We start from the raw sequence: 26,405 nt of genomic DNA on the forward strand, positions 1-26,405 counted from the left end.
GTAACTGGTAGCCAGGAGTTTCTCCAAAATCAGATGAACTTTCTTGCCAGAAGTTATGCTTCACAATAAAAGAACATTGGACTTGATAGCTGTTAAACATGGGACTATATGATATTGGGAAAGATACTGTTTCTTTGTAAATGAATCAGATGTTGTTGAAACCAATGTTAACACCCTCAAAACTTTGTAATCTATTGGCTTGTTTTGCATGGCCCCTATCCCTTATTGCTCTCTGATAGTACTGTGTATTATTGCTGTTTCACTGTTTTTCAAGGTCTCCTTGCTGACTGTTACTGCCATTTGCTAAAATCACCAGAGGAAACAGGTCATGGTCAGTTATCAAACTTTGGATTTTCCCGAGATGAAATGAGTTGGTTCTTAGGGCTGGCGATGACACTTTTTCATATTTTAATCAAAGAGGAGGAGATGTTGGGGTCCTCCGTTATGCAAGTAGAAGTCTCTTCACGTCCGGATAGCTCACGAGCTCGGAAACCATGTGCTGCAGATTCCTTTCATAGCAGAGTGCCTTCCTGGCATCCTCCCTGACTCTTCTTTTAAAGTGATCGCCACAAATACATGCCCTCTGGCACAGGAGCTACCAGGTTTTTAATCAGGTGTTGTCTGATAGCCTGATAGAAGCCCACCGCCCTATGTAAATGAGGCATCCTAAAAGTACCTATCAGCTAAGGCTTCTTCTGCTGTCTCTACACTATAAATAGTCCTAGTTTTACCCCAATAAAGTTGGAGCTGGAGCTGAATCACTGAGATCTGAGCTGAGTCACTTGTCTTGAGCTGTAACACTAAATCCTGTGATCCAGTCTCCCCGGGGGACGCTATTCCTCCATCACCGACTCGCGGACACCCTGGCTTTCACCGTCCCTCGTACGCTTCCCGTGTGGTCCAAGTGGCCAGTGGACCTCACATCCTGAGGAAGGTATACGGGTGAAATAGGGACGGGATCGACTGAGTAGACCTCAGTAGCAGAGGAACTTTCACTGCCCAGGAGTGCGCGCTGGGACCCTGAGACCCCAGCGCGTGCTAGCCTATAGTATGTCCTGTCTTCAGCAATAGGATCTTATCTTCAAGCTCTGGGAGGCAATCAAGGGCTGTGGCAGTGCATGTATTATTTTGAGAGTCTCTTTAACTACCTTGACCAACAACTCAAAGGGAGGTTTTCCTTGCATGGCAATGTGATTTTTGTTAGATATCCTCCAGCTATACATATGCACTCACATTTATATGAGATGTATATTTTTAGTAGACTTATTAAATACTACATTTCCCTTTAGGTTTTCATACCACCTAAGCATTATTTGTCTCTTCTTCCTCATATGAGAGAATTTTTATGTCACAACTTCCCATTTTCTCCATTCTCTTGGTTTATTCTTGCTTTGTGGAGCTGAGGATTGAATGCATAGCCTGTTACTTTTAAGTTTATTTTCGCTCCCCTAAAGTCTGATTACCAGGCTTTAAGCTGAAGTCTGGCTAACTCCAGCTTTTTAAGCTCAGTCACCTTACCTTTTGTTTGCTCTTCAAGCAGGCTGAGTTTATCTGTCTCAGTGCCTTTGCACTTGCTGTTCTTCTTACAACTCTGAGTTTCAGATGATTGATTCTTTAACTCATCATTCATAACTCAGCTCTGCTGACAAAAGGAACATATGTTTCCTTTATCACTATAGTGGTTACTTTTTTTGTTCTTGTCATCAAAATAACTGGCAAGAATCCACTAAAGGGAGAAAAGATTTGTTTGGTTTGGTTCAAGAAGAAATATCCTATCATGGCAAGGAAGGCATGATAGCAGGTGCATGAGGTGGCTGATCACATGGCTTCTGTTGTCAGGAAGGACAGAGCAGACAGAAAGTGAGTCCAGGCTATAAAACCCCAAGGCCTGCCCCCAGTGACCCAATTCTTCTAACAAGACTCTACTTCCTAAAGGTTCACCAGTCTTCCACACATGAGCCTATAGGACATTGCACGTTCCAATTGCACATTCAAGCACGGTAGTCATCTTTACATAACTTCATCCTCCTCCTTAGCCAAACTATTCTACCTTTTTTTTTTTCTTTTGGTCTTTTTTAGCCCCAGCTCACCTGGAACTCACTATGTAGACCAAGTTGGCCTTGATTTCACAGAGATCTGCCTCCCTCTGCCTCCCCAGTGCTGGGATTAAAGGCCTGCACCACCACAACTGGCTTCAAACTATTCTATCTTATTATCCTATCTTTTGTGTACATTTGTGAAGATAAATTCCCATTGTGTGTGTGGCAGGGGTGGGAGGTAGACTTTCAAAAGTTCAAAACTATTTTCCTAAAGTCTGCAAATTCATGGACTGAATTTGGAGCCAAGAGGTTAAAGATCCATAAGCAACACACCTAGATGTTGATTTGAATGTATGTGATGATATCATCTTAAAATGCTTTGTGACACTACCAACTGCTTTTGAAAATTCTAAATATTAAGGTAGTGAATATCTGTGATTGCTCAGAGGCTCCTGAGCCTTGGGAGACACATGTTTACATTCTGGGTCATCCTCACAGAAGCACTGGATGTTTTCTTTTCAGATAGCTTATATCAAATGATGCTGGTATATCTGCTAGCTTTCTGCTACTTAAAATTTTTTCATTCCAAAAAATTTCATTTTTGTTTTCAGTTTTAGGCTTTCTATTCTTGCAGATTTATGATTTTCTGTTTTGGGGTGTTTTTTTTTTTTTTTTTTTTTTTTTAGACAGGGTTTCCCTGTAGCCCCAGCTGGCCTGGAGCTCACTATGTAGACCAGGCTGGCTTTGATCTCACCTCTGTGAGATCCGCCCTCCCTCTGCCTCCCCAGTACTGGGGTTAAAGGTGAGCACCACCCTACTGGGTTAGATTTATGATTTTTTAAAAAAGAAAATGCATGTACTAGCATTTTAGTCATTTCACAAGGGAACAAATGTTACTATGTTCTGGAGCCAGGTCTTTGGGTCCAGAGATGGTAGAAATGAGACTGAACCCATAAAAATATGAAGGGGTACCCCAGTTGCCTCATCCTGCATCCCTGTGTAGCATGGAAGAAGCCAGAGCGGTTTGCATCCCGATTCCCTATCCACAAGCTGGGTAACCTCTTCAGAGGATGGTGTGATAAGAATAGGAGGCAGGAATTGGCTAGGCAGTTAATGTAAAAAGCCCCCAAAGAAAAATAGCCAGCTTTTTGGCTAAAAGTCAAAATGTTCTTGGGCATCTTAGCACATACTCTGTTCCAAAGGCCAAAAATGTTGAAAGTATGTGGGAGCTCTTATCTAATCCTTAAAAGATTTTAGAGTTACGTCTTCAGAGGGGGGAATGTTAAAGTAGCAAAAAGCCCCATTTAAATAAAAGAAAGAGTACATGAAGTTATCAGAAAAAAGTGATGGGGAGATATGGGAGGAGTCAGAGGGGAGGGAGTGGGCATGGATTTGATCAAAACGCCTTATATGCTTATATCCCTGTATGAAATTCTCAATAAATAATTTTTTAAAATACAAAGCTTTTTTAAAAAAGATATCTTTTAATTATGTGTTTCTCTCTCTCTCTCTCTCTCTCTCTCTCTCTCTCTCTCTCTCTGATGGTATGTGCAGGTGAATATAGCTGTCTGTGGAGGCTTGAAGCATGGAATCCCCTGAAACTGGAGTCATAGGCAGTTGTGAGCCACCAATGTGGGTGCTATGAACTGAGCTCAGGTCCTCTGCAAGAGTAAGAGTATTACATGCTCTTAACCACTGAGCCATCTCTCCAGCCCCTAGGTAAAGCTTTTATTGAAACATCTGCTCAAACCAGATGAGAGATGTAGCTTGTATCAAGGATAAATCAGGTGATGGCTCCCAGAAAAAGAGAAACAGAGGTGGCAAACATAAGAGGGATTGCTACCAAAAGTTCCCATCTAGGTCCTTCATTCAAATAAAGGATTCAAATACATAGTGTGTCCTGAGAATTCAGTGTCTGAATGAGTTGTAGGTAACTCATTGGTTAGTTTTGACTAGCAGAGTAGGATAAGGCAGTTTTCAGAAGGCCAACCCTTTCTTACATTTGTATTTGTAGCTGGTCAATTTTTCTGGACTTTGTGATAGCCCTGGGACTCCATTTGTGTCCTTTTTTGATTTTGCCATGAAAGAAAACAGGAATATCTCTGTGGTGTGCTTTCCAGCATCTGATGGTTCTACCCCCCTTTCAGGTGGTTCCCATCCACCTCAAATGTGCATTCATTTTATATTATCACTTGGAAGTCTCCATCCTGATTTCACGTGGTCCCTACACTGAAGGAAGGAAGCCTACCGAGTCTTATCCTTGGGAGTTGCTGTCAATTCATGCCACCTCCAACTTCACGGAATACATGTCAACCATCCTTGATCCCATTGAAATTCTTCCTCATCTGAGGGGAAGAAATCAAAGTGCACATCTTGCAAAAAAAAAAAAAAAAATCCTCTCACCCAATTATCTCTTAAGTACTCCTCTTTCAAGTAGTTCATGGTTCAACTAGAGAAACAGAACCAACAGGTGATGTATATTGAGATTTACCCTAAAGAATTGGCTTATGTGATAACTTACCTTGATAATCTTCCTTAATGTCACTCAACTGTGATCTTTATCTAAAAGCACCATCTCAGGAACACCTACATTAGTATTTAATTGAATAACCAGAGACTATACTCTAGTCAATATGACACATAAAACTGACCATTACATCCTTCTTAGGAGCTGGGCATTCTTAGAATTGTTGAAACCAATCCTTCCTTTTGAAAATATGCATCTTACTCTAGCATTGACTCTGGAATTTTGTATCTGTAATACTAAATTAACTTCTGTGTATATCACTTTGATGTTCAGTCTAAGTGAAGAGTCCAGACCAAAGAGTCTCTTGTAGAATGCCCTGAACCTCTCAACTCACCCTCCTCTTGTTCGACAACTCAGTCCTCAGGATATCTTTTGGCCTCCCTGGTTCTTAAAACTCGATGCAGGTTTCATGGCAGTGGCCTCATCAGGGGCATGTCCCATTCCTCCTCGCCCGCACATTTTGACTACATTTTCATTGTTCTTCTCCAGCCCCACATCCTGTGCTGGATTTTCCAGTTTCTTCCCACCTCCTTCAAGGGAGATAGCTTCATCCATCCCATTTTATGCTCTGCCTCCATGTCTAAAGTAAAGGAAAACTCTGACCTTACCAGTCTGCACTAGAGAACACCAAGCCAAAGTGTGACATTTTTACTGCTAATGATACAAATTAAGAATTCTTCAGGACTTACAGGGTTGAAAACCAAAGTCACAATCATACAAAACCCCCAACTTGGTATTATTAGATTATTAGAGCCTGTCGTTGTGGAATACCAAGGCAAATGATTCATTCATCTTCAAATGCATTCTATATTTCTATTAGATTTGTGCTCTTCTTTTAAGAATGGCTTTTTCCCCCATTTCTACCTATCAAAAACTTACTATTCCAAGTCAACTGCAAATGTTTTCCTGTCATGAACTCTTTTTGACATCCTTGAGTGGGAATTACTGCCCCCTTCTCACTACTTTATACTTCCTTGGCACAAATATCCATCTTATGCTCATTATCCTTATTCCACATATTGACATTACCTTCCACCCATCCTTGGATTAGAAGCTCCTTGGGGAAAAGTGCTGTTCTTGTTCATGTTTCTATGGATTTTTAGCAATTAGCACAATGCCTTGCCCCAAATGAATATTTAACTATTTTCTTCCAGAAATGAATGTAGTTGATCAGGACATTATTTCTATAAAAGTTTTATACAATGAACTGCACACATGATTTGTAAGTTACAGCACATGACTTTGAGTCTGCCCTTCTTCACCTAGCTTTTCCACCTCTCAATCCCTTCATCTTTAAAAAGAGAGGTTTGGACTAATTTTCAGAATATTTACTATGTTCTTAAATTCCATGCTTTTTCAATGCCTAAGACAAGACTATTGGCTTCCCTTAAGCAACAAAGGGACTATTTGAATTAAGCAATTAAGAAATATTTCAATTGAGTGTCAAAATAATGTGTCCTTCTCTTGTTGTCATATGTAAGGTTCTTCATCATGACATTAACTTTGTTTCATTGAGTTGGATTTGATTGTGGAGAAGTTTGAGGAAGTGTTAACATTTCCCCCTTCTTACTCTTTTATTTTTTTTAAGGAACATCTGAGCTTTGGGTGGGAGTAAGAGAGAAAAAGAGAGAATGTAAGAGCAAAAGAGAAAGTGTAACTAAAGCTCTTTAAGAACTGAGAACATAACAATGCTTATTGCTTTTGTTTTTCTCCCCCTCTGCTCTAATTTCCACTGAGCCCACTTCCTTAATGCTATTACTGAACATGAATGAGGGCAACACTTATTGCTTTTCTGGCTAGTGCCCATATGTGATGTCAAAGAGATGCTTCTTCCCAGAGCTGAAACTGGAGGTTATTATGATTATCTGTAGTATTCAGAATTATTGACACCAATTATTTGTGCTTTCCTGCATCTACAACTTTTTTAGGTTATTTTTCAGTTTTCCCCACAAAAGTAGTATGTGTATCTCCCTCCCCTTGACTTTCCAACTTGACTGGATGACTTGGCAATATCACAGATATGGTAAAAACAAGGGTTTAAAGAAAATGTGCAGTGGAGCTTAGCTTTTTGCACTCTGTCATTGCAGTAAGCTTCCTCCACACTGGGAAACTGCTTTTTATTCTGGGAGCAGAGTCAAGCTGATTAGACCACAGCTTGAACAGAGTTGCTCTACCCAGCATAGACTGGGTCAGCTAGTTGATAGCAGACATGTGAGCAAATAAAGAATTGATATTTCAAATCAGTTTAGGTTTTGTGTTTGTGTATATAATAGTTTCTGGTTCATATGCCATATTTTTGTTGGAAAAAGTATTTTTTCCATAGGAATTCACAATGCAAATGTTGCTACATCAGAGAAGAGATGATGAGGCCATGAGCAAAATAAGACAAACCTAGAGAATATTAAGAAGTAAAAATCATTGGGCATACTAACCACACATGTGGGCTATGCATCGTGTCTGGAGTCCTGTCAAAGAGTAGTGTACGGAAAGAGAAAAGTCACTTTTCAGAAGAGAAACCCACTAGATGATCAAGGCTAACATCAAAAGCGGCAAGTCATGTTGATTGTACCCCTGATGCAATTTAATGAGAATGGTATTTTAACCTCTGTTCTTCCTACAAAACAAAACAAAACAAAACAACATAATGCAAATCAAATCAGGAGACACTATCTAACAAATCCCAGTGGAAGGATGTTCTGCAGAAGCAGTTGACTAGTACTTCTCAAGACTGTCACGGTCATTCAAAACAAGAAAAGTCTGAAAAACTGCCAAATTGTTATGGTACCATAATAATGTAATATAGTCTCCTGGAAAGGATCCTGAACAAAAGAAAAATTACATTAGGTTAAAATTGCTTAAATAGAAATACAGACTTTGCTTAAACACAATATGTCAGTATTAGTTCATTAGTTACAACAAATGGGCCATGGATAAGAGTTAACAATAAGGGAAACTGAATGTGGCATGTATGGGATGCTTTACAATATTAGCAACTTCTTGTAAACCAAACAAAACCTAAAATTAAAAGTTAATTTCCTTTAAATATGAAGAAGAGATTTTCTTAACTAATTTTCTTGTTCTCCTTAAAGGTTTTTCACTTCGATTTTATTCTTCCTGTCTTTCTTCAAGGACAAAAGCTTGGGGCTGGAGAGATGGCTCAGCAGTTAAGAACACTGGCTGCTCTTGCAGAGGACCCAGGTTTGAGTCCCAACACCCATATGGCAGCCAACAATCTTCCATAACTCCAGTTCCAGGGGATCCAACGCTATCTTCTGACCTCTGAGGGCATCGCATGACATGGGTGCACTTACATATGATGAAGACAATACACTCATACACATAAAATATTTTTTAAGCGGACAAAAACTTGTAGCCCACCCACCTCTCTTTGACATGGTAGTTCTCTTCTTTCTCATTATTTGTTCAAATGTCATTTGTTGTCATCCTATTACAGCTGACCAGATTTTGTACTCCCCGACTGAGATTCTAAGAAGCAACTTCCCCAGGCAGGGCAAGAAAGGGCAGAACAAGCCAGAGCAGGGCTGATCAGCCAACTTATTATCATCTTAAACAATCAAGCTTCCATATGAAATAGGGTGTCTTCCCTGGAACAATAATCTAGGTATCAGAAATTACCTTTGGTGAATGTGGACTCTACCCAGGGACCAAAAGCATTATCCTAACTGCTCAAAGACAAACCTGGCTTCTGCTGTCCAATTGTTTTCTTAGCTATCAAAGACCCATGTGAAGTTGTTGCTCTTATGACCACAGATACCCTCTGTTCCTATTGGTGACAGTCCCTGAAGTCACCACTCAGGCCTCATGAGAACACTGCTCTTCCCATAGCTATTCATTTTGAGGTACAAGATAAATACTCCCCAATTTCCCTAAACATGATTGAGGCCAGGCTGCAATATTTAGCAAGTACTCAAGTGCTGGGAAATTTGAGTCTTCCCCAGTGGTCACTGAGATCCTCTTGTATCAGACACTGTATATTGAATCCGCATAACAACTTTTTGAGTCAGATTTTTTTTTCATTTCTATTTTCAGATAAACAAACCAAGGGTCACCACTAGGATTCCAATCAAGGCCTGTTTAACTAGAACAATCTAGTATTTTTTTTTCCTATCCTACAATGCTATACAAATGAAAAACGAAATAATTTATGGGACTAGGGAAATGGCCCAGTGGATAAAGTGCTTGCGTGCAAGCATAAGGAACAGAGTTCAGATTCCTAGCAGCCATATAAAAGCCAGGCAAGCTTGGCTGCCTGCCTATAATTCCAGTGCTTAGGACGTGGACATGGGGATTCCTAGGGCAAACTGACCAGCTAAACTAGACAAATCAGTAAGCTCTGTGTTCAGTGAGAGACCCTGTCTCAGTAAGTAAAGTGGAGTGTGATCAAGGAAGACCCCAGACACCCAATGTCAACCTCTGTCCTCCACATGCACACATATGCATGCATACCACACACATACACATCAAGAAAATAAAACGATATTTCTTTCATTGCATGATTTTTAAAGGAATTTCTTTGAATACAATGTTTTCTTAAGAACATCTTTAAAAATAGTATTTACCCCACAGCTTTCAGACTTTTTTTTTTCTTTTTGGTCTTTTTGAGACAGGGTCTCTCTATAGCCCCAAGCTGGCCTGGTACTCACTATGTAGACCAGGCTGGCCTTGAACTCACAGAGATCTGCCTGCCTCTACCTCCCCAGGGCTAGGATCATAGGCGTGAGCCTCCATGCCCAGCATTTTTCAGATATTAACTCATATAAAAAAAACTCACATTTATTAAGTTGTATGTGTTTGTTTAAAATAGTAATTGCTAAGCCAGGTGTGGTGGTACACACCTTTGATCCCAGCACTTAGGAGGCAGAGGCAGGCAAACCTCTGTAAGTTCAAGGCCAGCCTGGTCTACATAGTGAGTTCCAGGCCAGCTGGGGCTAAAGGGGGACGCTTTATCAAAAAAAAAAAAAAAAAAAAAAAAAAAAAAGTAATTGCTAAGCCCACAAAACTCATACACCAGCAACACCAATATTTCATTTACACGTAGGTCACTGTGAATCTGTTAGCTCCAGTTAATATACATTAGCTCTGGAGAGATGGCTTGGGAGTTAAGAGCACTGTCTACTCTTGGAGAGGACCCAGGTTCAATTCCCATGGTGGCCAACAACTGTCCCTAATTCCAGTTCCAGGGGATCTGATGCCCTCTTCCTCCATGGGCGTTGCGTAAGTACAGGGGTACTTACACACATGCAGGCAATACACTCAAAAATGTAAAATAAAAATAAAATATTAAGATCTCTCTCTCTCTCTCTCTCTCTCTCTCTCTATATATATATATATATATATATATATATATAAGCTATTGTGTCTTTACTACTTCTGATTCCTCAGCCAAAAATACAGAAAACTTATCCTCATTTTAAGAATTGAATAAGGTAAATGATGAGTTTCTCTATTTATATCTGAAAAGGGACTTGAGCCCAGTTTGAATGGAGAAGCTATTTCTAACATCAAAGATTGTTGTCTATGTATTAAGTGACTCACCTAATTAAAATAATACTTGTTCCAGCATGTCTATTGAGAGATCAGAACCTCGCAGTTGTTTCCTGTGATCCACATGATTCGGATGCCTGCAATAATATCTTAGGCAATCAGTAAGACTTGTTCTCACTGTAGAGGGTGTAAATACAATCTTTTTTTTTTTTCAATCAACTTGTTGTAAATAAACTTTCCTTTATTCATAAGAACTAGAGTATGTTAAGGTCTGTGTTCTCTACCTGAATGGCCTAAGAATTCAGTCTGAAGAAAGGCCCTTCTATTTTCTAAATAACAGGAGAGAGGGAGGAGAGGGGGAAGGGGAGGGGGAGGGAGGGACGGGGGAACAGGGAAAGGGGGAGGGAGAGGGAGGAAAGAGGGAGGGAAAGGGGGAGGGGAAGGGGAAGAGAGAAGTTCATTAGGTAGATGACTGCTATCATAGTGTCTTGTTACTGAATTCTGGATCCTTAGCACATTTTAACTGAAATTTTTACTGATATCCTTCAACATCTCAAATGCTGGGCTAGGAACCAGCAATACACTCAGGAACATACCAGAATCTAGACTGTCTTCATAAAACTTTCTCAGTACCATAGTCTGTCTGGTGGATGTCTTTATTGAACCAGATAGACCATTTTACGTGCTCCATGGTTGGGTGCCAAAGTTAGGCAGACCTCTCTTAAGTCACATATAGAGAGCTATATACTATATCCTAAGTGGCATGGCTTTTAGAACTTTACCTGTTAGTCACACCCTGAAATAGAAAGAATTCGCCTCCAAGCCTAAACACTGAACCCCTGAGGTAAAGCCAGAGCTATCAGCTGAGAATACTGCCTTTCAGGTGAATTTCTCTTTGTGACAGCTGGTGCCTTGCACCTTACCTGCCAGCAGATCTTGAAGGATACTATGACAGCTCTCCTAACTCATTTCAGCATCTTAGGTTGGAGTGTTGGTCTCTCTTTCCAGAAAGTTCTAGCCTGCTTATACAAATGATATACTTCCTTCCCAGAGTTTACACAGAGCAGTGGAAAAAAACTGTTGCTAAGCCATGGTGGGGGTGGGGGGGCTATTTACTGCAATCTTATATTTATTCAACAAATGGAAGTTACTCCAGAAAACCTTCACAAAACAGCAAGGACTAGTGAATCACCATCCTTCTGTGACTGTTGTCTCTGCCTATAGCAAAAAGAAAGAGCAGTAACCTGCCATCAACTTTAAGAAGAGAAGGGATTAAGAAAACATTTCATAAAATTCATATTTATAGCCTTTATTTTCTAATAAACATTATGAGTGTTTTTTTTTTGACAACTAGAGCAAGATCGAATAAGGTAATACTCTTGGACAGGAGGAAGAAAGGACGGTACTTTTCTATAAAAGCAAAATGTGTGTGTGTGTGTGTGTGTGTGTGTGTGTGTGTGTGTGTGTGTCTGCATGTGAGTTGCATAGATTATTTTATCTCTTTTCAGTTGCTCTAGCATGATATCTGAGATCGGGTGTCTTTGTTTCATTTCCTGTGGTTGTGATAAAATATTTTTACAAAAGCGACTTAAGGAAGAAAGGCTTATTTGACTCACAATTCCTGGTTACAATCCATTGTGACAGGAAAGTGAAGGTGGCAGCATTTGAAGCAGCTAGTCACACCTACAGTCAAGGGCAGAAAAAGAATGGATGCACTTGTGCTTTCCCTCGCCTTTCTTTCTCCACTCTTGCATAGATCGGGATCACCTGCCTTAAGAGTGGTGCCACCTACAGTCAGCATGCTTTCTCACCTCAATGAACTTAACCACGATAATCCCCAATTGGCATGACCACAGGCCAAAGTAATCTAGACAATCCCTCACTGAGACTATTTTCCCAGGTGATTCTTGATTGTATCAAGTTGGGCTCATGAGATTTCTCAGTGGGAAAGGAGCTGGTGTGCAGGCCTAATGACCTGAGTTTCATCTCTGGATCCCACCAGATGGCAGGAGAGAACAGACTCCTCAGAGTTGTCCTCTGGCATCCACATGCACACTGCAGCATAAGCAAGAAAACAAGCTTGCATTCACACACACACACACACACACACACACACACACACAATTTATTAATTAAGAATACATTGTGTCAACTGACAAGCAAAACTAACCATCTTGCTGGTAATTTATGAAGAACAGAGATTTATTTCTTATAGTTCTAGAAGCTGAAAAATTCAAGAACATGGAACTGGCATCTGGGCAGGGCATCCTTGAGGTGCTATAACATGGCAGAGGGTATCATCAATGAGGAAGTACATGAGACAGAGAAAAATCATGTCAAAGTCACTGTTATTAGGAGCCCCTTCATGTGATATTAACCTACTTCTTCTATAGCAGTTTTAATCTAGTTACTTTTCTTTTTGGTCTTTTTGAGACAAGGTCCCCCTGTGGCCCCAGCTGGCCCATACTCTGTATATAGACCAGGCTGGCCTCGATGTTACAGAGATCTGCCTGCTTCTGCCTCCCAAGTGCTGGAATCGAAGACATGTGCCACCACGCCTGGCTATCTAGTCACTTCTTCAAGGTCTCATTTTTTAATGGTATAACCACCCTGGCAGGAATGGGGATATTCTAAAAGACACTTTCTTCAAGTCACTAACCAGAATGATGATAAACCTGCTGGAGAGCTGCTTGACATTGTACGTGACATGGCTCAGAGAAATGGGTTAGGGTTTGGTGCTAACAAAATCCTCAGTTGGATTTCAGGCTCTACCACTTAATAGGTTTGACTCTAAGTCTAAGTAAGTTCTTTAATCTGTCTAGTCCTGGTGTTCCCTTTCATAGTACCTAGGGGGAAATGACTTTCAGGGTTATTCTGAGAACAAATACAACATTTGACTTTTCTTGTATGATCTATGCTATTCAAAACAAAACAGCACTTACTATCATTTGGAAGGAGTTAGTTCTCTGCTTCACGAAGTTTTTGAAAACTGTTATGTGGGGCTGGAGAGATGACTCAGCAGTTAAAAGCACTTGTTGCTCTTGCAGAGGACTTAGGTTCAGTTCCCAGCACCCATATGGTGGTTCACAATTGTCTGTGACTCCAATTACAGAGCATCTGATGCCTTCTGGGCTCTGCAGGTGCACCCACATGCAGGTAAAGACACACATAAAATAACAATAAATATTTTTTAAAAACTTCTAGTGGCCAGGTGTGGTGACACACGCCTTTAGTCCCAGGACTCAGGAGGCAAAGGCAAGTGGATCTCTGTGAGTTCATGGCCAGCCTGGTCTACATGGTGAGTTCCAGGCCAGCTGGGACTACTGAGAGACCCTGTCTCTAAAAGGGGGGAAAAGAAAACCTCCAGTGTATCCGAAGCTGACAATTGTCCTCAACATCCACTCCCTCTTCTTCCAGTAATGAAACAGCAATAGCTGGGTGCATTGACCTTTGCTCTGGAAGTCGGGATGATAATGTCTTAATACTAGCTAATGGTATGTTAGGGGTAGTGCTGTGTCCATTCTCCTGATCATGAACTTCAAAGATTAACTCCTTGCCCATTCTCACTTTCCTTAGACTCCCTATGACAGACTGAATTGTCTCTGCACCCAAATTCTTCAGTGAAGTTCTAATCTCCAGTTCTTTGAAGTGTGACTCTATTTGGAAATAGGGTCATTGCAGATGTAAGATGAGGTCATCAGGATTGGACCTAATCCAGAATAGTATTGTCTTTATTACAAAATTGAGAGGGAGATTTGGACACAAAGGCAAAGAGAAAAGATGATATAAAGATACACTGGGCAGGCTGTACCACCCTCGTGGTGATGGTAGCAGCTTGGGTGCACAGTGGTGAGTGAGCTGCAAGTCCTCTGAGGCTTCTGGCCCCAGGGCTCCACACTTCTGATGCTGCATCCAGCCCCGGACCTTGGTGAATTATTTCATGGGCCAGAGAGTGCTCCAAAGTTCCTGCAACCAAGTGTTCACTTCCTTTTGGCAGTGGTTCCTGAATCCCTACAGCAAACATGTCTTGACTGAAGACAGCAGGGGAGACTACCCCAACCAGGAACTTTTGTGCGTGAGACTTCTGACCAAGACCAGCAGTATGCCTTGCTGGATGGGATGCCTGTTTCCTGCCAATGTTGCTCACTGGCTGTGCATCTTGGACACTACTGTGGACTCCCAGAATCACACCATGACCACCTTCATCTGGAATACCAATCATGCCCGGATGATGGTGGTAGAATAACAATATATTTACCATATGAATTCTGACAACACTGCCAATGAGAAATCCTCAGGGAGGTCTGTGTTTCCAGAGCTGTCCAGGAATTTGGTCTTTCCAGTTCAAGAGTAAATGTAACCCATACATTAAAGGGTTATGCGTACTTCTTGGCAAGCTACAAGTTGAGGCACTGTCCCCAAAATGTGTTAAGATATCCAGAGCCCAAGGATAAAGCAAAGGAGGTGGTACTAGCAGCTACAGAGAAAGCCAAGGACCTCATCATCAAGATTGCCACTGAACAGCAGCAACAGCAGTGGCATCAGTTAGTGTAGCCTGCCAGTCAGAGCAGTTTAGCTCCCTGTCCCTTTGCTCCATGTACTTTATTATTAAAAATCAATTTCCAAAAAAAAATCAAGTAAGGGCAGGTGTCCTATCTGCAGCAAATCAGGTTCAGTTGTCCAGTCCGAGCCTGGTCTGCTTGCTTCTTCATTGGGCAGCTCGTGACAGGTACAGAGAGGTATGGTGACCTGCCTGAGGTCACAAGAGTGCAATGGTGAAATGGTAATAAATGACAGAGTGTAAGCTCCACAAGGGCAGCACTCTTTGTTTTCATCTGTTATGTATCCCAAGTGCCTGGAACAATATTTAGCACATAAAAGGCATTCTATAAACACTTGCTGAATTTGAATGCCTCCCCCAACTCCCCCTCACCCCCAAAAAAGCCATTGAGAGAAAACAGTTTTCAGTCATCTATAAACCAAGAAGACAGGCCTGGAATAGATCCTTCACTCAGCCATCAGAAGTTACCACACCTGCCAATACCTTGGTTTCAGACTTCTAGACTAGAGACTGTGATAAAACAAATCCCTCCTTGGGTATAGTTGAAGGCTTATAAGCCTATTAGGTCTGACTCTTTTAGATCTGATCTTGTCCTGATATCACTATGCTTGTGAAATGCACTTTTATCATGGCAGTGTAAGGGACCCTGACAGGGAATAAAGTGCCACTGAGAAGGAATAAAGATGGCACACTTACTGCTTCTTTTTGGTCTCTGGCAGGAAAGTCTTATTTTTAATTCCAATAGGGCCCCTTCAGCTGTCCTGCTTAACGTCACGTAGACCTAGACACTTCGTAATTTGGAGCCATAAGCGTATTAGCATTTACTTCTTTGTATAAACTGGCAAAATCTGATGATAAGTTCAAAAGAAGAACTTGATGAAAAATATTTTGCAAACCAAAGGCTATAAATATTTTGTGATTTCCTCCACTGCAGAAGTATGTGAAACTCCTCCAGTTCTGGTTGGGGTCTATTTTGGTCTATGAAAGTGGCTGAAATTCAGCAGGTATCTCCTCACCCTTTGGAAATACCAGTGACAGATTTCCATCTGATTTTCTTTCTATCCTCAGATCTCTATGTCCACACCATCTCAGTCTACTGTTGGGCCTGCTAGGAGAACTGGGGAGAGGCCAGAGATCTGGATACACAGTTTGTCTCTACTCTTACCATGTGATCTTGGGACTGTCATTTGAGCTCTGAACCTCGATTTCTTTATTCATAAAGTAGAACTATCAATACAAAGCTGCAGGATTGTTGGTGATACCACATGCTAGATCAGCTTCAATGAGGGGTATTGAACAAAGGGTATTTTTAACTGATACCAAGTTCCTCACGTCTATTTGCTCCATTTATATCTCCATGTTGTCCTAGCAGTGCTACTGCCTGGGTCTACCCAGGAGGCCAAGGACACTTGATACTTGATAGTCCCTGTTCTAATGGTTGTCATGACAAACAGGCTCTTGTCATGTGCCTGACCTTCTCCTTCTCCAATGGGAATCAACTCACAACATGTGAGAAATGTGGACTGAGTGCTTTAGAGCATAGACTTCTTCCAGGACTGAACTCTGAATTTGTAATGAGGATGCTACTCCAGCTGATTACAGGAGAGAGGAGTTCCTGGGTAGCAAGGTAAATTATTTTTTTAGCTTTAGAATTTACCAAACAAGATAATAGTAGCCTCTCCTTGGCTTACACTTTCCTATTTAGAAAGTAATGTTTGTAACTGTAAATGGCACAAGAAGTGTACACATTCCACCGAGGAATCTTGGAAATGGAAAAACCAGACTGTGATCATGAGGACCCAATCAGACAAACCTAGAGCATAAAACAAATCCTAATCTTTACCCCTTCTTAAAGTCCACGCTTTGGAAGAATGGAAGGAGGGAAAGAAGGACAGAAGGAAGGGGGGCAGGGGAGGGAAGAGAAAGGTTGAGAAACTTTTTTAGAAAGCACTAAAACAACATAAAAATTAATGGAAATATGTGAACCTGGATTGGAAAAAAAGTTCATATAAAATGGTCTGGAAGTAGTTAAAGTAATTTGAATATAGACTAGATGAAATTGCTAATTTTCCTGGTATAAAACCAGTCACACAATTATAGAAAATCTGGTTATTCTTGTGAGATACCAAGTTATAATTTGAGAAAGAAATCAGTGGTGATGTGTTGCTATGGTTTGGATGTGTTCTACAAAAGTTAATGTGTTGGAAACTTTATCCTCAAATTTAAATATTGGCATGTGGAGGTAACTGAGGTTCAATGAGGTTATGTGGGTATAGTTTCCCTGGTGGTATTAGTGTTTACAAGAAAAGGAAGAGAGACCTGAGTTAGAGCATTTGCCCTGCCTTGCCACATGTTCTCCTTCACCACATTAAGATACAGCAAAAAGGTCCTCACCAAATACCAACCAAATGTGTCATATCAGTGCCATGTTTTGGACTTCCCTACCTCATGAACCTGAGCCAAATAATCTTTTATTCTTTACAAGTTACCTGATCTCATCAGGCATTTTCTTTTAGTAACAGGAAACAAAGACAAATATCATGATGCTTGCAACTTCATTTCAAATGGTTTAGTGAACAGGTTATTAATATGTATATATAACACATTTATACAAACAGAGAAGAGATATAAAAACTATTAACAGTGATTAGATGACAGGTGTGTAGGCTGTTCTTTTATCGCTCCTTCAGCTTCTCTGCAGGACTGAAAAACTTCATAATAAAAAACGTGGTGGAATTATAGCTACACTATCCTTTAAAAATTATATGAAGATGAGTTTTATATTTTCATTTCATTTTTAGTTAAGTACTATTCGCTATATTTGCACATTGTGCAAATTTTTGTTTGCTAGTGGTTGAACCCAGGGCTTTGCCTGTGCTACAGAAGTGCTTTAGCACTGAGTTTACATCCTTAGATGTAATTCTTCATTTTAAAAGCCAATACTGTGGACTGTCAATGAGGAAGATTCAGATGACAAAGTTTTCACCAACTATGGCTGAGTTCACTTGAGGAATGATCTCTGGATTCACGAGTGGATTCTAACGAGGAGGTTTATGGCCGGGTACTTCATACGTTCCCCTGGTGTACCCCTTACTGTTCCTCTTGCTATCGTGTTTCTTCTTATGGCAAATGTTACCTTGGCCATTTTTCTTCACTGCGGATGCTCTCATCCACTGCTCCAAAATACGGTTGTGTGGGCTGACACAGATCCTTCTGCGTTTAATATGAAGGCTGCCGAGAAAGAAAGAAAAACCATCACAGACAGAAATTGCAAACATATAAAAAAAATTAGTGACTTGTAGGTGACCCCCTCTCTTCGATACCGTATTCTTATGGTTTGAATCTTCAAACTGAACACCAGGGGGATAAATCTTTACACATTGCTCTCTGTTGTCTTCAGATGTTAGCAGAAAGCATTAAAAAGAGGAGGAGGGGGAAAGGAAATTGAATGAGGATGAGGGGAAGGAGAAAAAGGGAAAAGTAAGAGAAAGAATGGAGGAGAAGCGGGAGGAAAAGAGAAACAATAACAAACTTAGGAAAAATATTTCTCTTCCTTATTCAGGCTTCATCCAGTAAAACCAGATGTAATGGGCTCTTTTTTTAATAATGCTCCTTGAAGGAGGAATACTCCAGAAATAATTATGAAAGGCCCTGATGTACAATAGGGACTCAGTAAATCATTACAGACATGAAATTAAAATTGGCCAATAAAACAATCTACTAAAATATTTTGGGCATCTATTAAAATTTAGTATAGTTCTATACCACTATCCAGAATTAGTTCTCATTTTTACTTTTCTATATGAAGTATTGACATTGGAGTGGAAGAACCCTAGAGTAGCATTCACAGCTTTGGATAACTAGAATTTCTGGTTCTGAAAATTGTGTGACTTAACAACTCTCCATCAGGTGCGAGGCAGATCTGATGAAACGTGGCAAATCCTGCTGGCTTACCTGTATAATATTTTTGCGTCATTGTCAGATATGTGGGGACTCAATACTGGAGGAGAGTATGAAAAGGTGTGTGTGAACTTTAGCATAATAAAGCCAGACTGTAGAAGCCAGATTGTAGAGGAATATCAATTTGAAGATGTGCGCATCCTAAGAGAGGACAGTACATTCTCTAAGTATATTCTACTGAGATGACTTCAATACTAAAGCAATACATAGCCACTTGCTTTGCTTCTATGGGAGAAAACCTGGCTGTAGTGCTGCTAAAGCAGAAAAGCCAAAAACCTAGTTGAAGCTCCTTCCGACCCTTTCCAAGGGAGAGAACAATGCACATCAGATAAGCCACCGTTACACAGCACACTCGAGGACTCAACTCTATGATTAAAATGATGAGTGATCAGCTCTAGGGAACTTCTGCTCTGTAGCAGAAGAGAAAGAGGTAACTGTGTGGGAGCTAAAGGCAGAGAGGTGGAGGACCATAGGCACCAGCTACCACGTAGGACCCCTTTTTAAGGCCTGCCTGGTAAGGCCTCAGCTTTTCAATGAATTCTGTGATGGTGCTCAGAATCCTCAGGTGTAGAATATGCTGAAATTCAATTGTATCTCAATGTGTTTTCCATTATGATAAAAGAGATGAGGTAATGTTGAGAAAGGAGGTACCGCCTTCCACACTCCCTCAGCAACTCCCAACTTAATCCCTAGCAGGCACTGGTCCACCCTCATTGTGAATTTCTAGAGGGAGAGTTTTGACTAAAAAACAAGATAGATTCCCTGATTCCTTTCTGTACTACAGGATGGTTACAAATAGCCCAATGAATATGAACAGTGGCCCTGCTTTGGAAATTATACCTGGGGTTGTTTTCTAAACTTTATTTCTTGACCTGTTCCTGAAAGCAGCACTTGACAACCACTTCTGGATAATATTATTGAAAAACCCGAAATTTTCTTCCCAACAAATACTTCTGTGTGATGCAAAAAACCCCAGTCTTCTGCCAAAGACAACAATTTTTCATTGTGTTCATGGTTAGAAACAGCCAGGACTTCTTTAATGAAGTTACTGCAGAGAGGTTTAAACAAGCAAACTGTTATTTTAGGCATCGAAAAAATCACAATGACTGTTATTGGGGTCAAAAACAAAAGACTGATTTTCAGGTAGAAAAGGGAGGGAAGAAGCTTAGTGAGTTAACTGTAAGTTAATTTATATCAATTAATTAATTAATTAGCTGTGACTTATAGTATATAATACTTGGAATTTGAACACAGCAATGTTTTCTGAATCTTAAACACTGGTCTCGAACTTAAACTCTTATATATTAAAATATATATTATATATAAATATAATATATATTTTTTTCCTGGGTTAAAGGACTACATTTTGAACAAATACAGATATGCTTTCTAGTAAAATAACTTGTATTTAAGACTTTTAGGTTAAACATCAGAAAATATAACAGAGAGAATCTGTACCTTATGATTAAAAAATAAAACAGAATCTAATTCTGACACCAATTCACAACTGTGCTCTTTTTAACTTGTTTATCATCACAAAGAGTTCAATTTACTCACTTGTGCTTTAATTTATTAAATAGTTTTAGAAACAATGATTGGCTTCATAATTCCCTTTAATTAAAAAACTAGTCTGTTAAGCTGGGCATGGTGGCACATGCCTTTAATCCCAGCACTCAGGAGGCAGAGGCAGACAGATCTCAGTGAGTTCAAGGCCAGCCTGGTCTACATAGGGAGTTCTAGGCCAGCTGGGGCTACAGGGAGACCTTGTCTCAAAAAGACTAAAACAACAACAATAAAACAAAACAAAAAACCTCTTGCTCTGACATTTAATAATCCTTTGTTTTAGACCAGTATTTCTCAAAATTGAGCAGTAAACAGGATCTTCTGAAATTGACTCTCTCTCTCTCTCTCTGTGTGTGTGTGTGTGTGTGTGTGTGTGCGTGTGCACGCACATGCTAATTCTCCTCAATATCCATTCTCTTTCTTCTTTTTAAAAAAATTTACTTATTATTTTTATTTTATATGTATGGGTATATTGCCTGCATGTGTGTAAGTGCACCTGTGTCGTGCAATGCCCACAGAGGTAAGAAGAGGGTGACAGATTCCCTGGAACTGGAGTTACAGACAGTTGCTAGCCCCCATGTGGGTGCTGGCAATTGAATTCAGGTCCTCTGCAAGAGTAGCCAGTGCTCTTAACGACTGAGCCATCTCTCCAGCCCCCTCTCATTCTTCTAATAATAAAACAGCAATAGCTTGGCATATGCTTCAAGCTAAAAAGTGCATTTTCCTTTTCTCTTGGGAAAAAGTGTGCATGTGATCTCAGAAGAAATTCAAATCACCAGAAATGGCCCACAGAACTCAGCTGGATAAAAAGTCTCTTGGAGGCTTGAGGAAGGCAGATACCACTGAGTCACTGCTGCACCCTCAGCTCACAGAATAGTGCTTAATACATAATCACTAACTAATAAATATTTGTGAAATTTGTTGATGGAACAACAGGTTCCTGAGTGACTCAGGAAATAAGGCATAAACAACGGGGTTATTTATAGTCCAAAGAAAGGAATGCCAAATGACTCAGTAGCATCGCCCAGATGCATAAGTAGTGTTCAATCCTGCATGCCAGGAAGATATTTCACTTGATACAACGGAAGTTTGGGACAGGGTATCACTGTATGGCTCAGGCTGACCTTGAACTCATGGTCCTCCTGCCTCAGCTTCCTGAATGCTAGAACTACAGTAATGTTCTACCATACCTGACCTTGGGTGAACATGTTATGGTTAGCCCCACCATTCCTTCTGAATGACCTTGGAGATATAAAGTATTCTTAACCAAGGGAACCGTGTGCACATTCCATTTCTGCCATTCACCAGCAGTACTCCTTCAGAGGAACTGTGTAACTTCATTCACAGCTCTCTTCAGTATGTGTCAGGGTGATAGTTTATGCCTTCTCCCAAACAGTTGTTGTCTTACAGGACCGACCCTAGAATGTAGTGGAAGGGGCAGGAGGGGCAGGAAGGTTCACCATGAGCCAACACTCCAGAAACCAATGCAGAAACCAATTTGCAATTGGATTTTGTATAGTACTGTGACAAGTACAGTCACTGGGGGACAGGAAAGGCTGGAGAGCAAGTGTAGAGGTCTGTACATTCCTATACAGAGAGATTGTGCATCTACTCCAGGTAGCCTCGGGTTCAAAGGACAGAAGAATTACTCTTCCTACCCTTATTTGAATGATTTGTAGATTGTCTATCAGGCAAAGCATTTCAAGCTATTGTTTGTTGTCAGGGGAAATAATCAGGAAATCATCAGCATTCAGTTATACTGAAATGGCAAAACTACATTTTGTTCTATCTGGCTTTTGCTTTACCCTGTAATTTTACCCAGCCATTCCCATTGCAGCCACCAGGCAGAACATCTCATGCAGGCAGTTTCAGGGAATATACTGTTTCTACAACACTGGGAAACTTAAAAGTACCCAGGTAGCACATCCTCCCACCCAGCTATATCTGCATCTCCATGGAGTCCATTCTTTCTGCAATTCTGAGACACTTGTTTTCCTAGCCAAAACTTTTTGTTAACTGAAAACTTTTTGTTAACTGACCTGCCCCTGGTCTTGTGTAACTATGGTGACCTGATGTAACTATGGTTATTGGCTTTGATCCTGGCATAATTTAACTCTGGTTTTAAGGTTTATAAACCCCCCTCTGTCTCCCCTTGGGGTCAAGGGTTCTTTTGGTCATTAGTGCCCTCTCTGACCTCCTGCTAATAAAAGACTCCCGAGTCAATCATCACTATCTGGTGTTCCTCTGTGCCTCTCATGCTATTACAAGAAATGCCCCACTTAAGAGCACTCACATGACAGCAGTCAAATCACAGTCCCCATCAGCTCTCTGGATGCGACAAAAATTCACTCTTTCCAGAAGCCTTCTGGAAATATGATGTGAAACTTCAGTGCAACAGCTGGAAGCTATGGGCAGTATGGCTAAAAAGAAAAAAAAAAACGGAAATATTAACTACTGCTCTTTATAGAACACTGACTTGGCTCTCATTGTAAAGATTCCTGAGAAATAGATTGTTCATCTACCCAACAAGTACTTCTCATGAGTGCAGACAGAGGCAGGACATGCCCCTCTTCTGGAACTTAAGCTCTATTATGGGAGACACAATGTAAATTTAGGCAAAGTGACAAGTGAAAGAGACAGAAATGGCTACAGCCAATGATGCTGGTAGGGTTGCACACCAGCTAGACAGAGATTAGAGAGAGAGATGTCAACAGTGTCCCACACAGTTCACTCTGGAAGGGAGAGGTCACATGGGCCACTGGAGAAGGTTTAAAGTTTTTCTGTTAGTGAATGATTTAGCTGAAAATGGAAGGATTTAGATAGGTAGATAAAAATGGAGAAGACGTGTTCAGATTAAGAGAGATATATAACCAGGCATTCTGAGATGTAGCTTAGTATCAGAGTGCTTGCTTAGCATTCATGAGGTCCTGGGTTCAATCTCTACTGACATTACCATGAGGAAACAACAATTACACACATGTACACACACACAAAGACACCCCCTAAACATGGTGGCACACACCTGTAATCTGAGAACTAGAAACCTGAAGGCAGGAGGACTATTAGTTTGACTATTAGTTCACTGTGCCACCTGGGCTACATAATGAGACATAAAAAGTAAACTAAAATAAAAAAATTCCCAAAGTAGGAAGCATAGGGCAATGCTATTTAGGATATGGAGAAAATAGTCTGCTTTTTCTGAAGGTTAATGTTGGCAGGTATTATTCAGGAAATGTTGAATTCACATCACTAAATCTTCAAATGACAGTCTAAAGAGGGTTCGCTTTTATGAAAAGAGGATCAGTGGTTGAGAAAGATTGAGAAAATCCATCTTGCAGTGATAATCAAGATTGATTAAATGGTAGTAGGTGATTGGAACAAGAGGTGAGGTTAAAGTTAGCTTATGCTGTTTGTTTCTATATATATATGGCATAAAAGGAAACACAAATATGAAAAAATACATTTCTCATACTAAAATCTGTGCCTTCAAATTCCTACATGCCACATAACAGAGTGTTTTCCCATGTCTCCCATTTTACCCACTGAGCAGTGAATACAAGACAATGTTAGAAACTATAGTGAATAGTACCTATAGGTGACAGCCTCATAACAAGACAAAGTTAGCTTCTGAATCAACGGTTAGATAAAACATGTAGACCTGTCTACAGTGTCAGCTCTAAGCGTGGAAGTATCTGCCTTTAGGATAACGGAAGAGCTCCATGTCCATGTCTAATCTTCATAAAAATGCCAAGTTTACCCACAGCTTTGGAGAAAAGCAGTTGACTATGAAATTTAAAAAGCTACGTGACTCACTTTCTAGGTACCCAAATGTTGGGGAACCCTGCTGTTAAGGTCGACTCCTTTCTCAGCAGGGGCTTCCTGCCTGACTTATCTGGAAAGTGCCTCCAAGCACGGATGCCTGACCTTATTTGGAACATGACCTTTGGCATAGTTACTTGCAATAAAACTGCCCCCAGGTTTTTTCTATATGATAATTAGGCATTGCCCTATAGCCAGATGATAGGATCCCCCTACCACATGTAAATAAAGCATACTATGAACACCTATCAGCTGAAGATTTGGCTGCTGCCTCCACACTATATTTTTCCCTACCCCCACTGAATAAACGGAGCCATATCACTGAATCTGACACCCCAGAAGGTCTTTTCCATCATGTTCACTGGCCATCCTGACCCTGTTCATCACTTCTGCTCCCTTTGTTCTCATGGGTGGGTGGCCAGCGGCCCACAAGGGGAGGGAGAGACCCACAGCTGGTGCCCAAACATGAGGCTCCTGGAACACACGGAGTTTGTGACTACCCACTCTTTCCAAGAGGGTAGCAGCAGCTTTGCCTTGGCCATCCCACTCTTGAGGATCAGCAGTCTCTCCTCTTTCCTCCTTTTATTTTCAGTCTGAGTCTTCAGGTGGAACTGTTAAAGACAAAGGAGCAATTGAAGCTTTTGAATCAGGGTTACTCCCTGATGTTAGCCAAAGGCTCTTAATCCTCTGAACTGACTCCCATGAAGACCCCTTATCTATACATCTTTCTAATGCAAAAACCTGGTCACACAATGACCAGTTCAATGCTCTTAGAGTGGGTCTCCAGTTCTCTTAATCCTGTGGACAGGCTTGCACTGTAGACTAAGAGGAATACCCTGAGGCCTTTGATCCCAGGAATGTTCCCCTAGGAATCAGCATGTCACCCCCTTTCCTTTTCTATCTTGAACAACATCCCTAGAAACAAAAAATCCCCAAAGTTCTAACATGAAGGGATTTTCACACAAGCATTGAATTCAACTTCTAAGATAACAAACTTCCTTATCTGTTTTGTTATCTCACCCCTGGGGCACTCAGGCTCAAGCTAAACCAGTTAGGTAAGAATTTAAATTGACCTGCCTTGGGAGAAAAAGGTACTCAGGCTCCAAGTGCCCCATAAAAGTAAACCAATTGGGTGAGAATTTAAATCAGACTGCCCAGTAACATGAAAAAAAAAACAACAAGGGATTTAAAACAGTGGGTGGCCCGAAGCACTTAAAGAATTTAAGGTGGCTTCCATCATAGACAAACTGGAAAAAAGATTTTAAAAGCCATTTTTTCCATAAGCTTTTTCTTGGGGAAAGGGCTCTTCTGAGAGGACCGCCCCATGTGGAGGGATTTCTTCTGTAGTCCTCCGTGCCCCTGCAGGCTTCCCCTTGGGGGGACATGCCTTCGTGCTGCGCGCACCCAGATCACCTGGATGGTGGCTGGCTCGCATTGAGGGCTCGCAAAGCATGGGTCATGGCCTTTTCTCCCCCCTCCGGGGGTGCACCACAGCGGCAGCTACTGGAGCCCATGGGAGACAAGCTACTATCAACACATAGTTACAACAATGAGAGGTTAAAAGGGATAGCCTACTTGGATGGGAGACTTAATATGCGGACTCCACTGGTCCCAATTGCTCCCTTTTCTGCATTGTGATTCTAAGCCTGTTTTTCTCTGGAATAGAGTATGTCCCTCTCTGATGCTCAGTTGCTGTATGCTTGCTTTTGTCCCTGCCACATTCCCTGGGTACCTTCTAGTTACAATGTCATAGACTAAAAAGAAGAGTATTATGATATTTTCTCTTTACATTTTCTTTTAGGTACCACTGTTTTCTGTGTTTCTTATTCCCCAGGTCATGGGTACTTAATCTCCAAGATCATGTATAATAAATTATAAAATGTTTTTTCCAATCCAGACTGACAGCCCTCTTCAAAGGAATTCACCATGCGAGTTAACAGTCTTGCCTTAGTTTAAAAGTAAAATACGGATAAACAATTCAAAATTTTTAGGCTAGAGAAAAATGCCTTTTTGTATTAATTATGTTGGTAAATTGTCATGTGCTGTTTGAGCTTACTGAGATGCTGACACTGGAGATAGTATTGGCCCTCCCACTTCAGACTCAAGCCTATTATCTCAAGATGTGTTCTCCAAGACTTTTCCAGGTTCAGACTGGCCCCTGACTTTGTAACAAGAAAAAGGGAACAACAAAACAGCCTAAGACTAAATGCACTGTACAATTGAAAACGGCTAAGGTGTAAACTAATTTCAACAGAGGGTATTACTGTCTATAGTAAAAGTAGTTAATGGGATGCTCTATTTGGTTACAATACTGAGTAAAGCCACTAACACAGACTAATGTAAAATGTATGGTAAATACAAAGATAAATTTAACTACTTAATAAACAGGATAGATTTTTTTTTTAAAAAGATATTCTGCCTAGAATTCCTC

The 26,405-nt window shown here is 40.7% G+C and overlaps 1 protein-coding gene and 1 pseudogene across 1 annotated transcript in view; one reads left to right on the plus strand and one right to left on the minus strand.

Annotated features, from left to right (window-relative positions):
- The first annotated feature begins 13,975 nt into the window (after positions 1 to 13,975).
- LOC103741381 lies at positions 13,976 to 14,631 on the plus strand (annotated as a pseudogene).
- A 2,537-nt stretch (positions 14,632 to 17,168) lies between these two features.
- Positions 17,169 to 26,405, minus strand: part of Ccl28 (C-C motif chemokine ligand 28) — a 12,903-nt gene continuing 3,666 nt past the window's right edge. Inside the window, exons 2-3 of the mRNA XM_008842129.3 lie at positions 22,449 to 22,575; positions 17,169 to 17,863 (exon numbers count right to left, since the gene is read on the minus strand). Coding sequence (XP_008840351.1) covers positions 17,671 to 17,863; positions 22,449 to 22,575 — 320 coding nt within the window. The 3' untranslated portion in view covers positions 17,169 to 17,670. The remainder of the gene's footprint in view (positions 17,864 to 22,448; positions 22,576 to 26,405) is intronic.

Source organism: Nannospalax galili, unplaced genomic scaffold (genome assembly GCF_000622305.1).
Source record: "Nannospalax galili isolate Female #2095 unplaced genomic scaffold, S.galili_v1.0 scaffold139, whole genome shotgun sequence".
Taxonomy (NCBI): domain Eukaryota; kingdom Metazoa; phylum Chordata; class Mammalia; order Rodentia; family Spalacidae; genus Nannospalax; species Nannospalax galili.